Source organism: Heterodontus francisci, chromosome 16, assembly GCF_036365525.1.
Source record: "Heterodontus francisci isolate sHetFra1 chromosome 16, sHetFra1.hap1, whole genome shotgun sequence".
NCBI classification, from domain to species: domain Eukaryota; kingdom Metazoa; phylum Chordata; class Chondrichthyes; order Heterodontiformes; family Heterodontidae; genus Heterodontus; species Heterodontus francisci.
In genome coordinates, this window is record NC_090386.1 from 70,305,445 (window position 1) to 70,322,591 (window position 17,147).

General features: G+C 44.0%; 1 protein-coding gene across 1 annotated transcript in view; it reads left to right on the forward strand.

Moving 5' to 3' along the window:
• Positions 1-14,867, forward strand: part of LOC137378486 (XK-related protein 7-like) — a 213,499-nt gene extending 198,632 nt beyond the window's left edge. The window contains exon 3 of the mRNA XM_068048820.1: positions 13,921-14,867. Coding sequence (XP_067904921.1) covers positions 13,921-14,867 — 947 coding nt within the window. The remainder of the gene's footprint in view (positions 1-13,920) is intronic.
• The last annotated feature ends 2,280 nt before the right edge of the window (positions 14,868-17,147 follow it).

The following is a 17,147-nucleotide window of genomic DNA, read 5'->3' on the forward strand; positions in this document are numbered from 1 at the left end:
AGTATTTCTTTGCAGCATGTTTTATGTGGTGACACCAGGTTATATCAGTAAGCTCAGAGTGAGTTGTGCAGTGACAGGTGGGTGACAGTAAGATCACAGTAAATTGAACAACAGGTGAGAGAACAGCACTGTTTGTGTAGAAGCTATCATCTTGAAACAATTGCTAACCCAAGTGGAGACTGTAGGTGTGGTTGGAAGATGCAATGACTAGGAATAAAGGTCACCTGAAACAGTAGCAAGAAAAATTAAATAATAGTGCTAACTTCACACTCTCATTCACTGGCAGGTTCGGCAGAATATTCTAAAAGAGGCTTGAATTAGGATTTCCTAGTTGGCCTTGTACAGGCCTCTGCATGGCTCTTCCTATTAATATAGAGGAGATGGGGCTGGGTGCTCTCTCTGCTGGAAATTCCCCCTTCTCTGGTATATGTAGGACCTGCCCAGTGAGATGAGGCACCCTTCAGAATGACCAAAATAGGCTCCAATGAGGGTCCAAGCATGGGAAGCAGTCTGGACCCTAAAGAAGGGAATTTAAGAAATATATATCAGATTGATCCCTTTACACAGTACACAGAGGAGGCACTGCATGGGGAGGGCATACTGGGCAAACCCCTTCCTCCCTACTGCTGATCAGAATTTCTGACATCATAGAGCGATGGGCACCTGAGATGTGTCAATAGTTGGCATGGACACCCCTATGCAGATAAACTGCCCTCCTAATCATACCATAACCTCTGGCAGAGTCACCCCGAATGCACCAGTATGGAGAATTCTGAAGTAACTGCCACGATGGCAGCTCACCCATTACAGGGGCCAAAAGCTTTGGAATGGGGTCAGTAAAGTTATCAGTGGTAGAGATTAGAGGTGTAAATCTGAAGTCAAAGCAGGAAAATAGTGAAGTATGGAGAACGGGAGAGAGTATGTGAAGGAGAGAAAGAGGAAAGGTGTGACTTTGATAAATTAGTCAAAAAGTGGGATAATAGCACAGGAAGTAGTAAAAGAATAAATACTAAAAGAAATTGTGTGGACCAAATGAATGAGCAGAATTTGGAAGTTCTGATGTATTGGAATTTGGAGTATTGTAGTTTATTATATTAAGAGATATCCTGGAAGACTATAATTGAACAGCACAGATGGAGGAGGGGGAAGTTGGATACAATCTATGGCCAAAAAGTATCCATTCATATAAATAACAACAAAACTTATATTTATAAATAGCAGAAGATTCATGTATCTTTACCTAACTGAGAGGTTTGTGTTAAGTCTTTGTTGATTTAGCAAGAAGCAAAAAAAGTAGTGGTAAATGGAGATGGAAAAACCATAGTGAATAGAAGCTAATAAAGAAACTTCTCATTAGTAAAGGAGTAGAAAGACTATGAATATTGGCTAAAGGTAAATTTAGAGTTTGAGCTTGAGGTCACAGTATTGTGGCAAGTGAGTATGAATTATTGAGATCCGAATGCTTGTCGACTGTCAAAAGAAGAATAGAACTGAGAACCTGGAACTGGTATTCCGAGGATATAAATAGAATAGTATGAGAGGTAGTGTATCATATGGTGTTACTTTACATAAAGTTTCCAAAGCTTAATAATGCAATATTTATCCATAAGTAATATTTTTATATGAGGAATCATTGACTAACTTTCAACGCAGCTCTGGACAGTTGTGAGTGACTTTGATAGCTCAAAACCATTGATTTTGAAAATATATATAAAGAGGTTTGTTACTCATTGCAATAATATTTGTTTCAATACTTCAGGTTACTATTAACTGTTATAGCACTGAGTAATTTTCTTGTGTTAACCCTGTAGTCATTGAAAATCCAGTTGCATTTTCTCTATCTGCCCATTGCATGGTGTCAGTGAACCAGTTGATTGATCTGAGAACCAAAACAGATTCACAGAGAAAATCTTAACTTAAATAAAACTACAGTTGCGGTGAACAGTTAGTGAGCAGTACTGTGTGCACGTGTCTGTGTCTTCCCCAGCTTTGCATGGTTGTATGGAGTCAGTGAAAGTATGGCTCCTTGGTTACATAACTAAGTACTGAACTGTTATTACACCCCTCATTGTAGTACAAGAGCAGCATTGATTTATTATTTTCTGATTTTTTTTTCATTCATGGGATGTGGGCATCGCTGGCTAGGCCAACATTTATTGTCCATCCCTAATTGCCCTTGAGAAGGTGGTGGTGTGCTGCCTTCTTGAACTGCTGCAGGTAGGTGCACCCACAGTGCTGTTAGGAAGGGAGTTCCAGGATTTTGACCCAGTGACAGTGAAGGAGCGGCGATATAGTTCCAAGTCAGGATGGTGTGTGGCTTGGAGGGGAACTTGCAGGTTGTGTTGTTCCTATGCATCTGCTGTCCTTGTCCATCTAGGTGGAAGAGGTCGTGGGTTTGGAAGGTGCTGTCTAAGGAGCCTTGGTGCATTACTGCAGTGCATCTTGTAGATGGTACCACTGTGCTTCAGTGGTGGAGGGAGTGAATGTTTGTGGATGGGGTACCAATCAAGCAGGCTGCTTTGTCCTGGATGGTGTCGAGCTTCTTGAGTGTTGTTGGAGCTGCACCCATCCAGGCGAGTGGAGAGTATTAAATCAGTCTCCTGACTTGTGCCTTGTAGATGGTAGACAGGCTTTGGGGAGTGAGGTGGTGCGTTACTCGCCGCAGGATTCCTAGCCTCTGTCCCGCCCTTGTAGCCACGGTATTTATATGGCTACTCCAGTTCAGTTTATGGTCAATGGTAACACCAGGATGTTGATACTGGGGGATTCAGTGATCATAATGCCATTGAATGTCAAGGAGAGATGGTTAGATTCTCTCTTGTTGGAGATGGTCATTCCCTGGCACTTGTGTGGCGCGTTTGTTACTTGCCACTTATCAGTCCAAGCATGGATATTGCCCAGGTCTTGCTGCATTTCTACACGGACTGCTTCAGTATCTGAGTACCTGCGAAAGTGAATGAAAGGAAGTATATCTTTTCAGGAGGGGGCGCGACATGTTGGGGTGAAGGAAGATATTGAAATTAGTGCATTGCCAGAAATTTACATTTGGGAAAATATATTTAGGAGGGGACATAGAGGATTGCCAGTTTGAGGGAGTGGGATTGACCCAGTTGCATGATAATTTGCAAGGCAGAGGATGAATTTGCTTGGGGCGGCTGCCCAATGTTTCTGAAGAGCTGTCAGCTGAGGGAAGGGCCAGTTGCTCAGTATGTGGGGTTGGGGACGGAATTGGGATAATTTGTGGAAATTCTTTGGAGGGAGGGAAGGATAGCTGCTGGGTGAGTGGGTTCCTAGACTGGAGGTGGTGAGAACAATCAGAGGAATTGGGCTTAGTGGATAGGAGAAGTAGAAGGGAGGGATAACTTAGCTTGGAATTAGCATTCAGTGGTAGTGAAACAAGGTCATATCTTGAAATTGGTGCTTCGTTGACAGAAAGGTGATTTTGGAAATGGTGCTCAGTGAGCAAGGTCCAGACTGGAGAGTTTATTGGAGAGGGTGGTGAGGTGACGCTGAACACTTGGTTTCAATCTAATAAAATGGGGATCTGAATATCTGAATTTAGAGGCGCAGTGGTTAGCACCGCAGCCTCACAGCTCCAGCGACCCGGGTTCAATTCTGGGTACTGCCTGTGTGGAGTTTGCAAGTTCTCCCTGTGTCTGCGTGGGTTTCCTCCAGGTGCTCCGGTTTCCTCCCACATGCCAAAGACTTGCAGGTTGATAGGTAAATTGGCCATTATAAATTGCCCCTAAGATAGGTAGGTGGTAGGGAAATATAGGGACAGGTGGGGATGTGGTAGGAATATGGAATTAGTGTAGGATTAGTATAAATGGGTGGCTGATGGTCGGCACAGACTCGGTGGGCCGAAGGGCCTGTTTCAGTGCTGTATCTCTGGAAAAAAAAAAGTATGTTTAGTGGGTTTGTTTAGAAATCATGTACAGTGTAGCAGTGGAGGACCTAAATTAGAATTGGTACTCAGTGGTGGGGAGGGGAGATGTAATTATTCAATTTGGTGTCCGTGGAGGTAGAGGAATCTGTCCAGGACCATACTGACAGCACAAAGAAACAGGTTGGATGTGAAACTTTTCAAGCCTGCAGGCCAGGCCCCGAAGTGAACACAATCTAAAGCCAGAGCTTCAGGCTGGAATGTTCCAGGTCCTTTGGGGACAGGCTCGGGCAGGGTGGGCGGATATGGGAAATCAGGGCAGATGACGTGAGAGCAGAAGCCTAGCGTCTTCACCTTGCTGCCGGATATTCCCGATTGCAGCTGACATGGTGGGAGGGCGTCACGCATGAAGATGACGGGAAGGTAATTTAGCCAATTAATTGGCCAATTGAGAGCTATTTTACGTGTTTTTTTTTCAATTTTACTAATGCCGCTCGGGAACCATGGGGCTTCAGAGCCTCACCCGGTAAAAGGAGAAGGCAAGCAAGCAGGAGCTCACTGCTGGCTTCATCTGGCAGCCATCGAGAGATTGTCGGAGAGTGGAGCAGCATGGGCCCTGGCAAACTGAGGCAGGAATGGGGAGTGTGGCACCAAAGTCCCATCTGGACATTGGCATTTGAGCACAAGAAATGGGGGAGGAAAGTGGGGTGGGGTACATTTGCATGTTAAGTCTTGTAAACAGGACCCGGTGAGGAGGAGCAGCAGAAAGGGAGGTAGGTCCAGCCACAGGCAGCGGGAGATCAGCAAACTTTGGACCAACAAGAGGGCCTGCCTTGGGGTGGGGATGCAGAAGGGGGCGGACGGGCACGTGACCAGTCTTCTGTGCGAGAGGAGGCTCCCTTCAAAGAGGGTGGCCAAAGACTCAGCTGCCTACAGATGTCCGAGTGGCGGTGTCTCTGAAGACTCAGGGAGGCCATCACTGATCTGTGTGCCATGCTGGAGGGCGAGCTGAGCCCCATTGGCGGGGGTGGTCACCCAATGCCAGTGACACTACTGGTCGCCATGACACTGAACTTCTATCCCTCCAGATCTTTCCAGGGATCCACTGGAGGTATGTGTGGGATTTCCCAGTCTGTGGCTCATCAATGCATCAAGGTGATGATCAATGCCCTGTTCAAGAGAGCCAACAAGGATGTGCGTTTCCACATCAACTGCGTATCCACATCCCCTGCTTGCAGCTGAGGTGGAGTTAGACTGTTGCCCTTGTTGACTCATGGCATGGGATGACCTTAGTGGTCATCCTCTGACTGCCTGAGGCTTGGAGGGCACCAGCATGCTGAGGGGCTCCTGCACAAGTGCAGGACCCTCCTCTGTCATCACAGTGGATCGACGTGGTGCTGTTACTGGCAGAGGGCCTGCGGAAGTAATGTCAACACCAGGAGTGCCCTGAGAAGAGCCCCCAGATGCAGAAGGCAGCCATTCCTCCTCCCTTGCAAGGCACACTTGTACCTCCCTGCTGACCTGAGAAGTGCGAGAACCTAGTGGAGATTCCAGGCGCCACAGTCCGCTCACCCAGCCATTGCTGCACAGCGCTCGTGGATTAGGAGATGGCATGCAGGTCCATGCGCATTCACTTAGTTCGCTGGATCTGGCACTCCATTTGGGTCGCCACTCTCTCAATGGAGAAAGCCAAGCGTTTATTAATTATAATCAAGGCAGCACTCAAGACCTGGATGGACACCTCCATTGTCTGCTCTTGGGTGTGCATAGTCCCTGGCAGCTCTGCCAGATGTTCCCTTCCTCCGGCAATTGCCATGTTGCCAATGACTCCAGAGGCACCTCATCAACCTGGGGCTCAGTGTGGCCCTGTGCTCTGACTGTCAGTGGCCTCATCTGTCACAGCCTCAATCAGCTGCTCGTGCGCATCAGTGCTGTGCTCACCACCTTGTGTCCCCGAATCGAAGTGCGGATGGATACCCACCAACGTGAGAGTATCTACACTGGTGTGGGGGAATGCTGTGGCGGAGTGTCCTCTGAGGCTCCCCCCTCCTCCACAGAAGTGGGCGGCTATCCCCCGGTCACTCAAGCTCTCTGTTCTTCAGCCTGACCTGAATGAGAGGAGAGATAGATTGAAGGATTATTGGATTCCCATTGCATCCTTTCAACTAGTGTTAATGTGGAGCTATGTGTCCAGTGGTGTACATGAGCACTATACCTCGTGTGTGCTAGAGGCTCCCTTGTGCCTCTGCACTCAGCCACTCGCTCTCTTGGCTCTGCACTCCTGTCTTGCCATCAATGATGGAGCGGTCACCTTGCTGCCCTGCTAGTTCTAACGCCACCTCCTCCATGGGGGTCAGGATGGCTAGGAATGGAACCCCTCTGCCAGTCTTGGCCCTTTCCTTGAAGTGATGGACTGTTTTTCTCCTGCTAGCAGAAAGATGAATACTGTTGGTCTCCCCACAAAGTCAAGCACAAAGCCTATGCTGGTGGCAGCCCAGGTGTCCATGATGGGGGCACACGACTGCTTCCTGCATACAGCCACTCTCGAGGGACCTTGCGGGAGTCAATAATTGCAGACGGGTGCCCCTTACTGAAATGCAGTCATGCCTCTGATATGCTGCTGTCTGACCCCATTGCCACTGACTGGGTGGTCAGGCTGTCTCCACCCTCTCTCATTCTACTTGCAAGCCCCAAAGGGGTACCACTGAATCCACATTCGGTGGTGGGGGGGGGGGGGGCGGTGTGGAGGGGGCTGACCTCACAGCTTCTGATCTTTTCTGCAATCTCCATCCGGGCTTGCTTGGTCAGTCGGGCCTTGCCCTTGCAGCCTGGAGGAGAGACTGCAGGGTGGCATCACTGAAGCATGGGCCCACCCGAAGTCTTCATTCTGCCATTCTAGCTGCCTTCCTCTCTGAAGGTTACCAGGCAATCTCCATTACATACAATGCTGGCAGCCCTTTAAATATGGCACCAGGACCTGCTGCGGTGTGGCTTGACGCTGCCTTTCAGTCTGCCTCTGCTCCCTCAGTGATCGGCTCCTGCACCTCCTGGCTGATAATTGGTCGGCCACCGAAAGATTGTGTGTGGCTGGCTGATTCACACCGACGTGCAAGCGACTCCTGCTTCCAGTCCCAACGAAGGAACTGCGACTTAGCCGCAAAATTCAGCCCCGAGTCCAAGGAAGCCTGCAAATAGACAAATGAAGAGATTGTCACTGGAAATAGGTAGCAACACAGGGCCGTGATCATACTTGCATAGTGTTATGAAGATGCTTCTGTATTTTTTAAGCATTTTTTTTTGAGGACTCATTTAAATTGTGGAGATGGATTCATTGAAAGGCTGAAGATTTCATAAATGCTGGACTTTGTTCTGTTGTTGACAGTTCACTGAAAGGACACTCAGATGTTGTTTGAAAAAACCTTTGCTGAAAATTGTGTGCTTTAAGATCAATAAATAACAGAAACCTTGGTGACCTGGGGAGATGTTTACAGAGAAGCCACATGTTAACGTTTATAGAGGTCAGGAGGTTGACTTTCTGTTTGTGGTTTCGCTTCTGAGCTATTGGCTGGACTTTTACAGCCCCCAAACGAGCAGACTAGTGACTGGGGTGGTGGGCGGCGGGGATGCATGGGGATGTGTAAAATTGAGTGGGAGGTGGAGGGGGCTGTTCCCGAATCCCTCCTGCCCCCACTGCGATTTTACACTGGGTGCTGGCGTTGGCGAGAAACAGCCCAACAGTCTGTCTGCCCCAGGCCAATTAAGGACCTTAAGTGGCCTATTAACTGGCACTAAAGGGCCTCCCCCCACCACTGCAGGCTCCCGGTGGCACTGCTGGGATCAAAAGCTGCCAGCCTGCTGATTGGCTGGCAGTTCCATTAGCCAGGGCTTCCTGCCTCAAGGAGGTGGAAGTCCTGCCCAAGCCCAGTTCATTGTTTTGGTTCAGTTGGGGTGTGAACTGTTTTGAAGACTGTTGCTATTTTGCTTGCCAAGGAGAAAGAAACCCCAGCTAATTTTGCCTGCACCTCTCTAAGGGACAATGAGATGCCCACTGTGTCAGCTCCTCTTTCCTCCTGTCTTTAGAAAAAGCCTGCGATTCAAGTGTGTATTGGCTGAAACTCCTAATGCCATATGTCTCCTGGAAAGCCTACCAGACGATTTCTCAACATCTCCAGAATGAATTACTTCTGAAAAAATTCCAGTGACCTGTCTCTGTATACCGGGACAACTGACTTCCTTCAATATCCTCTCCTTTTTTTTCAAGAATTAGCAAGTATTTAGCCAAAGTATTTTTTGTCTTTTTTTTTTGTAACGGACCTCTGCAGAGTGAATTTCTGTAATTTTTTGTGTGTGTGTGGAGATTTTAAAGGGGGAACTTTCATATTTCAATCCGTGTGTTAATGCTTTGCTTCATTACTGGATAAGCCTTGTTTGATCTGATAATTTTTGTTTATTAAAAAAAAACCTGGTTGGTGTATTTTATTCTAGGATATGACCGAATCAGTAACTGGGTAAACATTTTTAAAATGTGTTGTGACCTGTGGAGAAGTGGGGCTAGAAAAGACAGTGCCCTCCTCTCACCTCAGTCGTAATAATAGAAACAGAAAATTCATGGCAAAGAGGAAAGCCATTCAGCCCATCGTGTTTGTGTCGGCTGAAAAAGCTATATACAGTCTAATCCCACTTTCCAGCTCTTGGTCGGTAGCCCTGTAGGTTACAGCACTTCAAGTGCATATGCAAGTATTTTTTAAATGGGATAAGGGTTTCTGCCTCTACCACCCTTTCAGGCAGTGAATTCCTGCCACCAACCGTTTCCCCCCCCCCCCCCCTCCCCAACCTCCCTCTGGGTGAAAAATTCTCACCTCAGAACTTCTTTATTCCTTCTGCTAATTACTTTGTACTCCCCTGCACGTCAATAACTGGGGTTAGGGGGGGTGGATGGTTTGTGTGCATAAATTTAATCAGGAAACCTAAACAAAGATCTCAGATAGGAAAATTATTTGGGAACTCTGGATAAATAAAAACAAAATTTGCATTTATATTTTGAGGTCCCCACAATGGTGCAGGAAGGTAAAATAATGAGCTGGTGAAGAAAGGACAACTTTGGAAATGGGAGTGGAACTGTCCAAAAGTCCATAAACAAGGAAATCTTTGAATCAAAATAACATGAAATGATAAGCTTTTAAACTAAATGTTATATCAGAAAATGTAATGAGAAATAAATAATTAAACTGGTAAAAGTTTTAGTAGATAGTTAGTTACCTTGTGGAACCTCAACAAAAAAAAAAGCAAGATTGTGGACAAACTGGCACAAACAGCTCGAAATGTGCTCCACAATCAACCATAATTGTTTAATACTTGTGACAAGTTTACATAGGCAAATCATAAATGTGGACAAGGGAATTTGTTCTGGAGCAAAGATGTGACAAAATGTAACAGGAAAGGCACTCGGCCCAAAGTTATTGATAGATGGACATGAACTCATTAATCATAATTCAGCACTGACAGTCCCACCCAGAAATCGTGGTAAGATTGTTGTGCAAAGTGGAGAATTCACATTCTTCAAAAATCAATGTATTTGTGGCACAGTGTAAAAGGAGCTTTAGTTTGCTCTGTCTGACCTGATAGGACTTGATTCTGCTCCAAACAATTAAAAGTGAGAAGACATTTCTTTCCCTAGCATTGACAAAATCAATGATTAAAAAGTAGAGTATCACTGTGCCCAGAACTGAACATCTGTGGTGTTGTTTAGTTATTTATTTTACATCTGCTTTCAAACACACAGCATAGAAATATTTCAGCAAATCCATGTCTGAAAAACATACTAACTGACATGCTTGTTAGTGAAGTCATTGATTGCCAGGAGAAGAGTGGTTCCTTGATGTAGTTACACTGCATTTATTTAAAATAAATTTTCCAAATGAGTGATACAGTGACGTTGATTGCAAAATCAATACATAGATTCCAAATGGGCAAAATATTCATTAGAATTTTAGGGCCGTTTCCACTAATGCAGGACATTGAGGGCAAAAGAATTAAAGTTAGGTTGATTCTAATAACCCCTAAAACTTGCAGATTATATCACTAATGGCCTTAAACTTATTAATTATAAGTGCAATTAAGAAAATTGGGAGCTCTAGTTCTAATGCTTGATTAGTGTCAAAATCTCAAGGTGTTTTCTAAGGTCACTAGTCTGTAGACATTGGAGAAACCATCTGGATCATTTTAACAGCCAGGACTAGCATTCTATTCCAATGAAAGTAAGACCCTGCGTTTAAAGGACTTCCATTTATATATTTCTGGTATTGAGCTTTTTTCCAGATTGGCAGCTGTTGGGCTCCTTGTCTTGTGGAGAGACCAGGCTACATTAAGCTCTGAAAAAAAAAAATCATGAAATGACTGGCTTTCTAATTTTTTCTGTGTTCTCTCTATATTTTGTAAAATAAATGTTCAGTTGTAATTTGTCAGTTTTATACTGTGATATCTGAACTGTCACACATGTTTCTCAAACTTATTTTTACAATGTATGTATAACTATCTGGATGTACCACTATGTTTCACAAACGATGGATTACTTTTGAAGAGTAGGTGCCCACAGCAGCCATTTTGTGCACAAGGGCAATTAGGGATGGTCAATAAATGCTGTCCTAGCCAGCGATGTCCACATGCCATGAATGAATTTTAAAAAAACAAGGCCCTCAAAATGCCAATGAAATAAATGACAAGTTAATCTATTTTTGGTAAGAATGTTGTCTGAGGAGAATTCCCTGAACTAGTTTGAAAATTGCTGTTGGAGTCCAAAATTCCTACAGTGATGTTGCACTGCTGGAAGTAGAGTTGGGTGGAATTTTACCCAGCTGCGATAATCTGCTGTTGCCCAAATCCCAGGATGGAGTCCTGCATCTGTAGAGGCACATTACCCCCTTCAGAATTGTACTGAAGTTTCAACCTAGATTACGTGCCCTGGTCCTGGAGTAGAGCTTGAATCCATAGCCCTCTGATGTAGAGAAGAAAGTGCAACCAACTGAGCTGCACTGACGTTCTCCAATCTGCAGAATGAAACCATCTGGTTGTTATTAATAAAGTAATGATTTCTTAGTTTGCCAGCTGTATGACAAATAAACAGCTGCCTTCTTAAACACAATCCACATGCACCCAAACTAAGGACTCACAATTGTCACAATAGTAGTGGTGAATGTTATAACAACCTCCATAATGTATACAACATATTTCTGTCTGAAGATGGTGTGAATTGCTGCTGTCCTCTGACCATATCATGACCTCTACAAATCCTATTCAGTAAAGCCCCAATTTTAACTCTGAGTGGGTGAGCGACAAAGTATCCTGACCTCAGCTGCATCAGACATGGGCGCTTTTAAAACCTGGTGCTCACTCTTCCATTCATTTGACCACTGGAAACTGGCAAGAAGCTGCATCCAGCTAGTGGGCGTGAGCAGAATGCCCGGCAGCAGGAGGCTGCCGCAAGGGACCAAAGGAACAGTCAGTGACATTCGAGTAGGTTTGGGGGAAGGGTTGCAGGAAAGACTCGCAATGGCGAAAAAGGGGGAGTCAAGGGCAGGGGAGATCTAAACTTTCCTTGCGGGGCTTGGAGGAGATTTCCTATTCCTCCTGGACCCCACATCTACCCGCGAGGTTGAGCTGATGTTTCCATATTCAGGCACTGGTTGAAATAGCTTTCGAGCTCTGATGTCGCCATCGGAGTTTGAGCTGCATATTTAAAGCAGGCAGGTGTCATCCTTGCTTGGTCAGAGGAGCAGGTCAAAAGGGAAGATAGTGGAAAAGGAATGGGATGTTAGGTACATCTCCAAGACAAATCAGCCACTTACATGGTTTTCTCTGGTTGGGCATGGTTTAAATCGCCCCTTAAGAGTTATCTGACAGTACGGCAGAATTTTTGTACCCAATCCCACCATTGGGCTGAAATGCAGGTCGTGAACCCAAAAATGCTGCCGACAGGAATCCAGAGGGAGATTTTGGCCAATTACGTGGCTGCCTCAAGGAGCCCCATCTAATTAAGGATGTCAGGTGGGCTCCCAAAGCTGTCCGGCACTGGAAGACCAGCAGCCCCACTGTCCGAGATGGGCGTTGCTGAAGTAGGTGGGTGACTGCGGGCGGACCTTAAGATGGAGGTGTCCTCTGAAGACTTTTCAATATTTAAAAATAGTGTGAGCATAGCTGTCAGGCCAGCATTGTGGAGGGGGAAGCGCGCACCCCACCACCACCCACCCCCCCCCCATCCTACCGACCACACCCACAGGATGGCCTGCAGCTACAGCTGTGGCCCTCTGGCAATCATGGCTGCGGGGTGAGGGGAATTAAAGGAGGCATCGCTGACCCCCCCCCCCCCCCAGCCGACTGCTGGGACTCAGCAGAGGGAAGCCTTTCTGGATGGCGTGTGAAGAGTGCTTCAATGTGCACTTTAATTGGCTACCCGCCACTACTGGGTGGGAAGTAGTCCTCCTCTAAATAGGCCAGAGGTGGGAGCATACCAGCAGACTGGCATACCGGCCAGTAGCGTGAAATTGCTGGCCTGCCTGCCTCCGGTCCCACCTCCGTACCTTGATGAAAATTCAGCCCTATATCTCACTGTCTCACAATGTTGCTTCACTCCCGTAGGCTCCCCCGCTGGATACTTACTGTTTATTACAGTAAATATGATCCACTGATCAGGGATTGAGAACCAGAAACCACAATAGGCATGCTTTTCATGAATTACTCTGACAAAGCATGGAATTCTGTTTAGTACATACAGTTTGAGACCAGCTTATCCACAGTTCAGTTGTCACACTTCGTATAAAACACCAACACACATCACAACTGAGCATTCTTTTAAAAAAAAGTTGCAGCCAAAGAAAAAAAGCTAGTCATTTCCTACTGGTTTTTGTGGTCTTCAGACAACCGAATCTTTCACCAACGCTGCCTGAAAAGAACTGTTCTAAAAGATCTCAGTGACCCATCTATATGTACTCGAAGGCTAGACTGTATCCAGTTTTGGAACACAACACATCTCATCTGTTTTTTCTTCAAGAATAAGCAAGTATTCAACCCAAGTGGTTTTTTATTGTAACAGAGCTCGAAACAACAATCCCTTTTATTTTTCCAGTTAACTGGTGTATGTGCGTATGTGTGAGTGTGAGGGGCTAAGGTAAAAAGGGAACTTTAAACTTTCAATCTGTGTGTTTATGCTTTACTTCATTACTGGTTAAGACTTGTTTTTATAATAAACTGATAATTTTGTTTATTAAAGAAACCTGGTTGGTGTGTTTTATTCTGGGATAAAAATAGAGTCTATGATTGACAGTATTGGTAAGTGGAAAAAGTTTAAATATATGTTGTGACCCCTGGAGAAGTGGAATAAACAGTGCACTCCTCCTGCCTCGGTCATAACAATACCATAGGGCAATATTCTGTAAGTGCATGTGTTTTTGTGACCTTGGGTATCATGTGTAACATCAGAAATGATTGGTTGCCTTGCAGCTTGTGTTTTTGTTTGTGGGGCTCACTTGGTTGATTCAAAGAAAGAGGCACTAAAGCTCTGATGAAACTGGGGCTGTGACAGACTACATTGCAGTAAGTTTAATTGTGGCATCACCTTGTCAAGCAGCAAATAGGATGAAAGACGCTCCTCGTGTTCTACTCGTGCAAACTTTTTACTGGAAAGTATTCATTTAGTTCAAGGTATCCTGGCACACCTGAAAACTGGAAAAGCAAACATGTTAGGCTAGAAGCAACAGTTGGAGGATAATGGAGCACAAACACATAACACGTTCAAATGACAATCGTCTGTCCTCCATTTAAATGGTCAAGGTTAGCCATTTGAAATAAGCTGCTAACTTCTCTCTTAACATAGCAGGTAGAGGAATGTCATACAAACACATTAACAATTTTGCCGTGATTGCTGCCAAATATACTTGCTGATGTTTCTGCATGATTACTGTTGGAGTATTGATATAATGGAAGAGCTGCTTCATCACTGAAACAAGTTAATGCATTTTTTTCCTATTTATTATTTTTCCTAGGTCTATCAGCAGCAGCATCGCTACTGTCCCTTGCTTGGATGATAGCATCCTACCAGAAGATACTTCGTGACTCCAGAGATGACAAAATGCCGATGTCCTACAAGGCTGCTATTACACAGATTCTTTGGCATCTCTTCACTATTGCTGCTCGAGTAATTGCATTTTCCTTATTCGCCTCCGTTTTCCAACTCTACTTTGGAATCTTTATTGTCAGTCACTGGTGCATCATGACCTTCTGGATCATTCATGGGGAAACGGACTTTTGTATGTCCAAGTGGGAGGAGATCATTTATAACATGGTTGTTGGAATTATCTACATTTTCTGTTGGTTTAATGTTAAGGAAGGGAGAACTCGGTGTCGAATGCTCATCTACTACTTCATTACATTTTGTGAAAATGCTGCCTTGACTGTGCTGTGGTACTTGTACAGAGATTCCCGTACAACAGACTTTGAAGCCTTAATCATAGTTTGTGTAGTGTTTAGTAGTTTTGCTCTTGGAATATTCTTCATGTTTATATATTATGGTGCTTTGCACCCAAATGGACCAATGTTTGGGTCACCAGGAGGGTGCATTGATGGTGGAGAACAAGACACTGCTACACACGTACCTGCACAGGTTGTAACAATTCCTCCCCGAGCAATGACCCAGTGCCGGACTACAGCTGGTGAGCAAGTGCCAGCTGATCGAGACAGTTGCATGCCTGTTTTTCAGGTAAGGCCCAGTGTGCCCCCAACACCAGTGTCGCGCACACTGCGGACAGAAGGGCCAGTTATCAGGATTGACTTACCCAGAAAACGGTATCCTGCTTGGGATGCGCACTTTATTGACAGGCGGCTGCGCAAAACCATCCTGGCCTTGGAATACACCTCACCTGCCACTCCACGCCTCCAGTACAGAAATCTTAGCTTCACACAGGAAGTACTGGAATATGAAACTACAGTGTAGTCACATACTAGCAGAGCTAGATGCGTGGAATAAGATTACCCTTCCTAAGGGGTTCAAGCCTATGTAGAATAACGGTGCACTACAAGCGTCACCCACTACTGACCTTGCTGCATCATAATAGTGTGCAGAAGGCCTGTGTCCACAAATGTGTCTTCAAAGGAGTTGTAACATGGTATTGATACAACATTCCAACTCTGCCAGAGTTGGATGGTCAGGTTTTTTGTTTTTGCCTTTGACAGCAAATGGTTTTACGGTTGTCAAAAAAATTGAGAATGAGTCTGCACAAGATTGCATCCCTCAATCATGAAAGGCTGCACACTGGTAAATGAATGCCACTTTTGGTTTAAATATGGAAGTACCAAACTTTTGTTAGTTCTCTGATAATTTGAAAAACAAATTGTATCATGGTTTGCATGTGATGGTTGAAGAATCATGTCCAAATTTTACAGCAGCTTATTCTCCTTAACTGAAAGTTTCTTTAAACTGTAACAAACTATTTGCCAAACAGTGACCAAATGTTCAGAGTAATAAAAGTACTGCTATGATACTTTGTAGAAGTTAGACAACTGGTGTTGTTTGAACTATCAATACCTACGTACCCCATATGTCTATTTTTGATGTAAGCAGAACAGATACGTATTTTAGTTTGAAGGTATGACGATTCTGATAATGGAAGAATGTTGTGCACTCTATGGAAAGAACTGGTATATTCGGCGAACAAAAAAATATAGACAATTATAGTAACTGAGTTAAAGTTTGCATTGTGATGGACTGTACACGTTTCAATGCAAAAAAAATTAAAGCTGCAGTATAAAATAGCAAGATATCATGACATTTTCAATCATTTAGCAAAACATTTGACACTTTTTATTCCAAAATGTAGTTAACACTCATCCTGTGTCAATTTTAATATCTTATTTAAAACCATGCAAAAACCGCAGAGAAAATTCTCAGGAAAAATGGCTTCAAATAATAATAAGTAATTAAATTTTAGTGTTGGACTCCCTGAATATAAATATTATTTTACAATACTTACAAATTGTTATGAGTTGTATGTGGTACAGTATTTTTATAAATGTATTCTGTTAAAATGTCAGAGTTACTTTCTAAGTTATACTGCAGCTTTAAGCAGTGAATAGGTGAGTGTATCCATAAAGATACACTAATCAACACAACTAACCTCTCTTATTAGGAAGACTTACGTCTGAACCAGAAAGCCCTTTCCAGTAATGGGGTATCAACTTTCAAGTCTGGCCTATGTTCTTGATCTGATAGATTTTCAAACCATTTGGTTGGGGGAAGGGAAAGACAGGGGGGGATTGTTACTGCTGTATCATACTGCGTTCTCTAATGGGGTGCATATCTATATGAGATGGTACAATGATTACAATAAGAATACTGTGCCAAATCAGATGAGTATTGCCTTTCACCTATGTTAGGTAATGGTATGAAATTAAATATTTCCTCATTACTGCTGAAACTGACATGGAGTACATGTTCAGTCTGGTTGCAAGGCAGTGAAATGGGTGCTAATTCACAGCTGTAGTGCATGAAGATTGAAGAATCAATTGAACATTTCACCAAGGGCTTTTTGTTCCAATGGAGGTTTAAGTCGAGCACCAGTGCTGCCTGTAGTGTAGATATCAAATTGTCCAGTTAATGTTTTCTAAATCTGAAAAGGCTATGGTTGTAAACTATTGTGTATAGTTTGCAGTGAGATAATGTAATGATTCAGAAAAGAAGCTTTCAACAGTTTGGGTTGAGAATGTTCAGGTTGTTCCAAAATTATAAGACTTCATCAATTTTCTCATGCCAAACCCACTGAGTGATATGTAAACTTTCATTTCATTTAAAATCAATATCAAGTATTGATTAATGAGCTTTACCGAAAGGATGGAAGAATAAAACCATTTTACAATTGCCATAAATCACATTTCCACAACTAATTTTGGGAACTCTGCCTATGTGGAAATATGCAACTTTGCAGTGAAGAAAGTGACACAAATCAGCTTATCAATGAAACCCATTCATGTCCTTAGAATTTGCCTCTCAGGAGCTTTAAAACCAGCATGCAATTTTGTGTTTAAGCTGTGGTACTAACATAAAAATCAAATAGCAGCACAGATTTATGTGAAATTAAATGTGGCATAAATATAAAGTAAGTCAAAACGTTAGTGGTAATACTACTAAGAACCAACAGGAAGTAACAGGGCCAATGAAGTAACACTGGTGCTTATGTTGAGATTTGTGCAATTAGTTTCACAAAAACAACTACTGGGA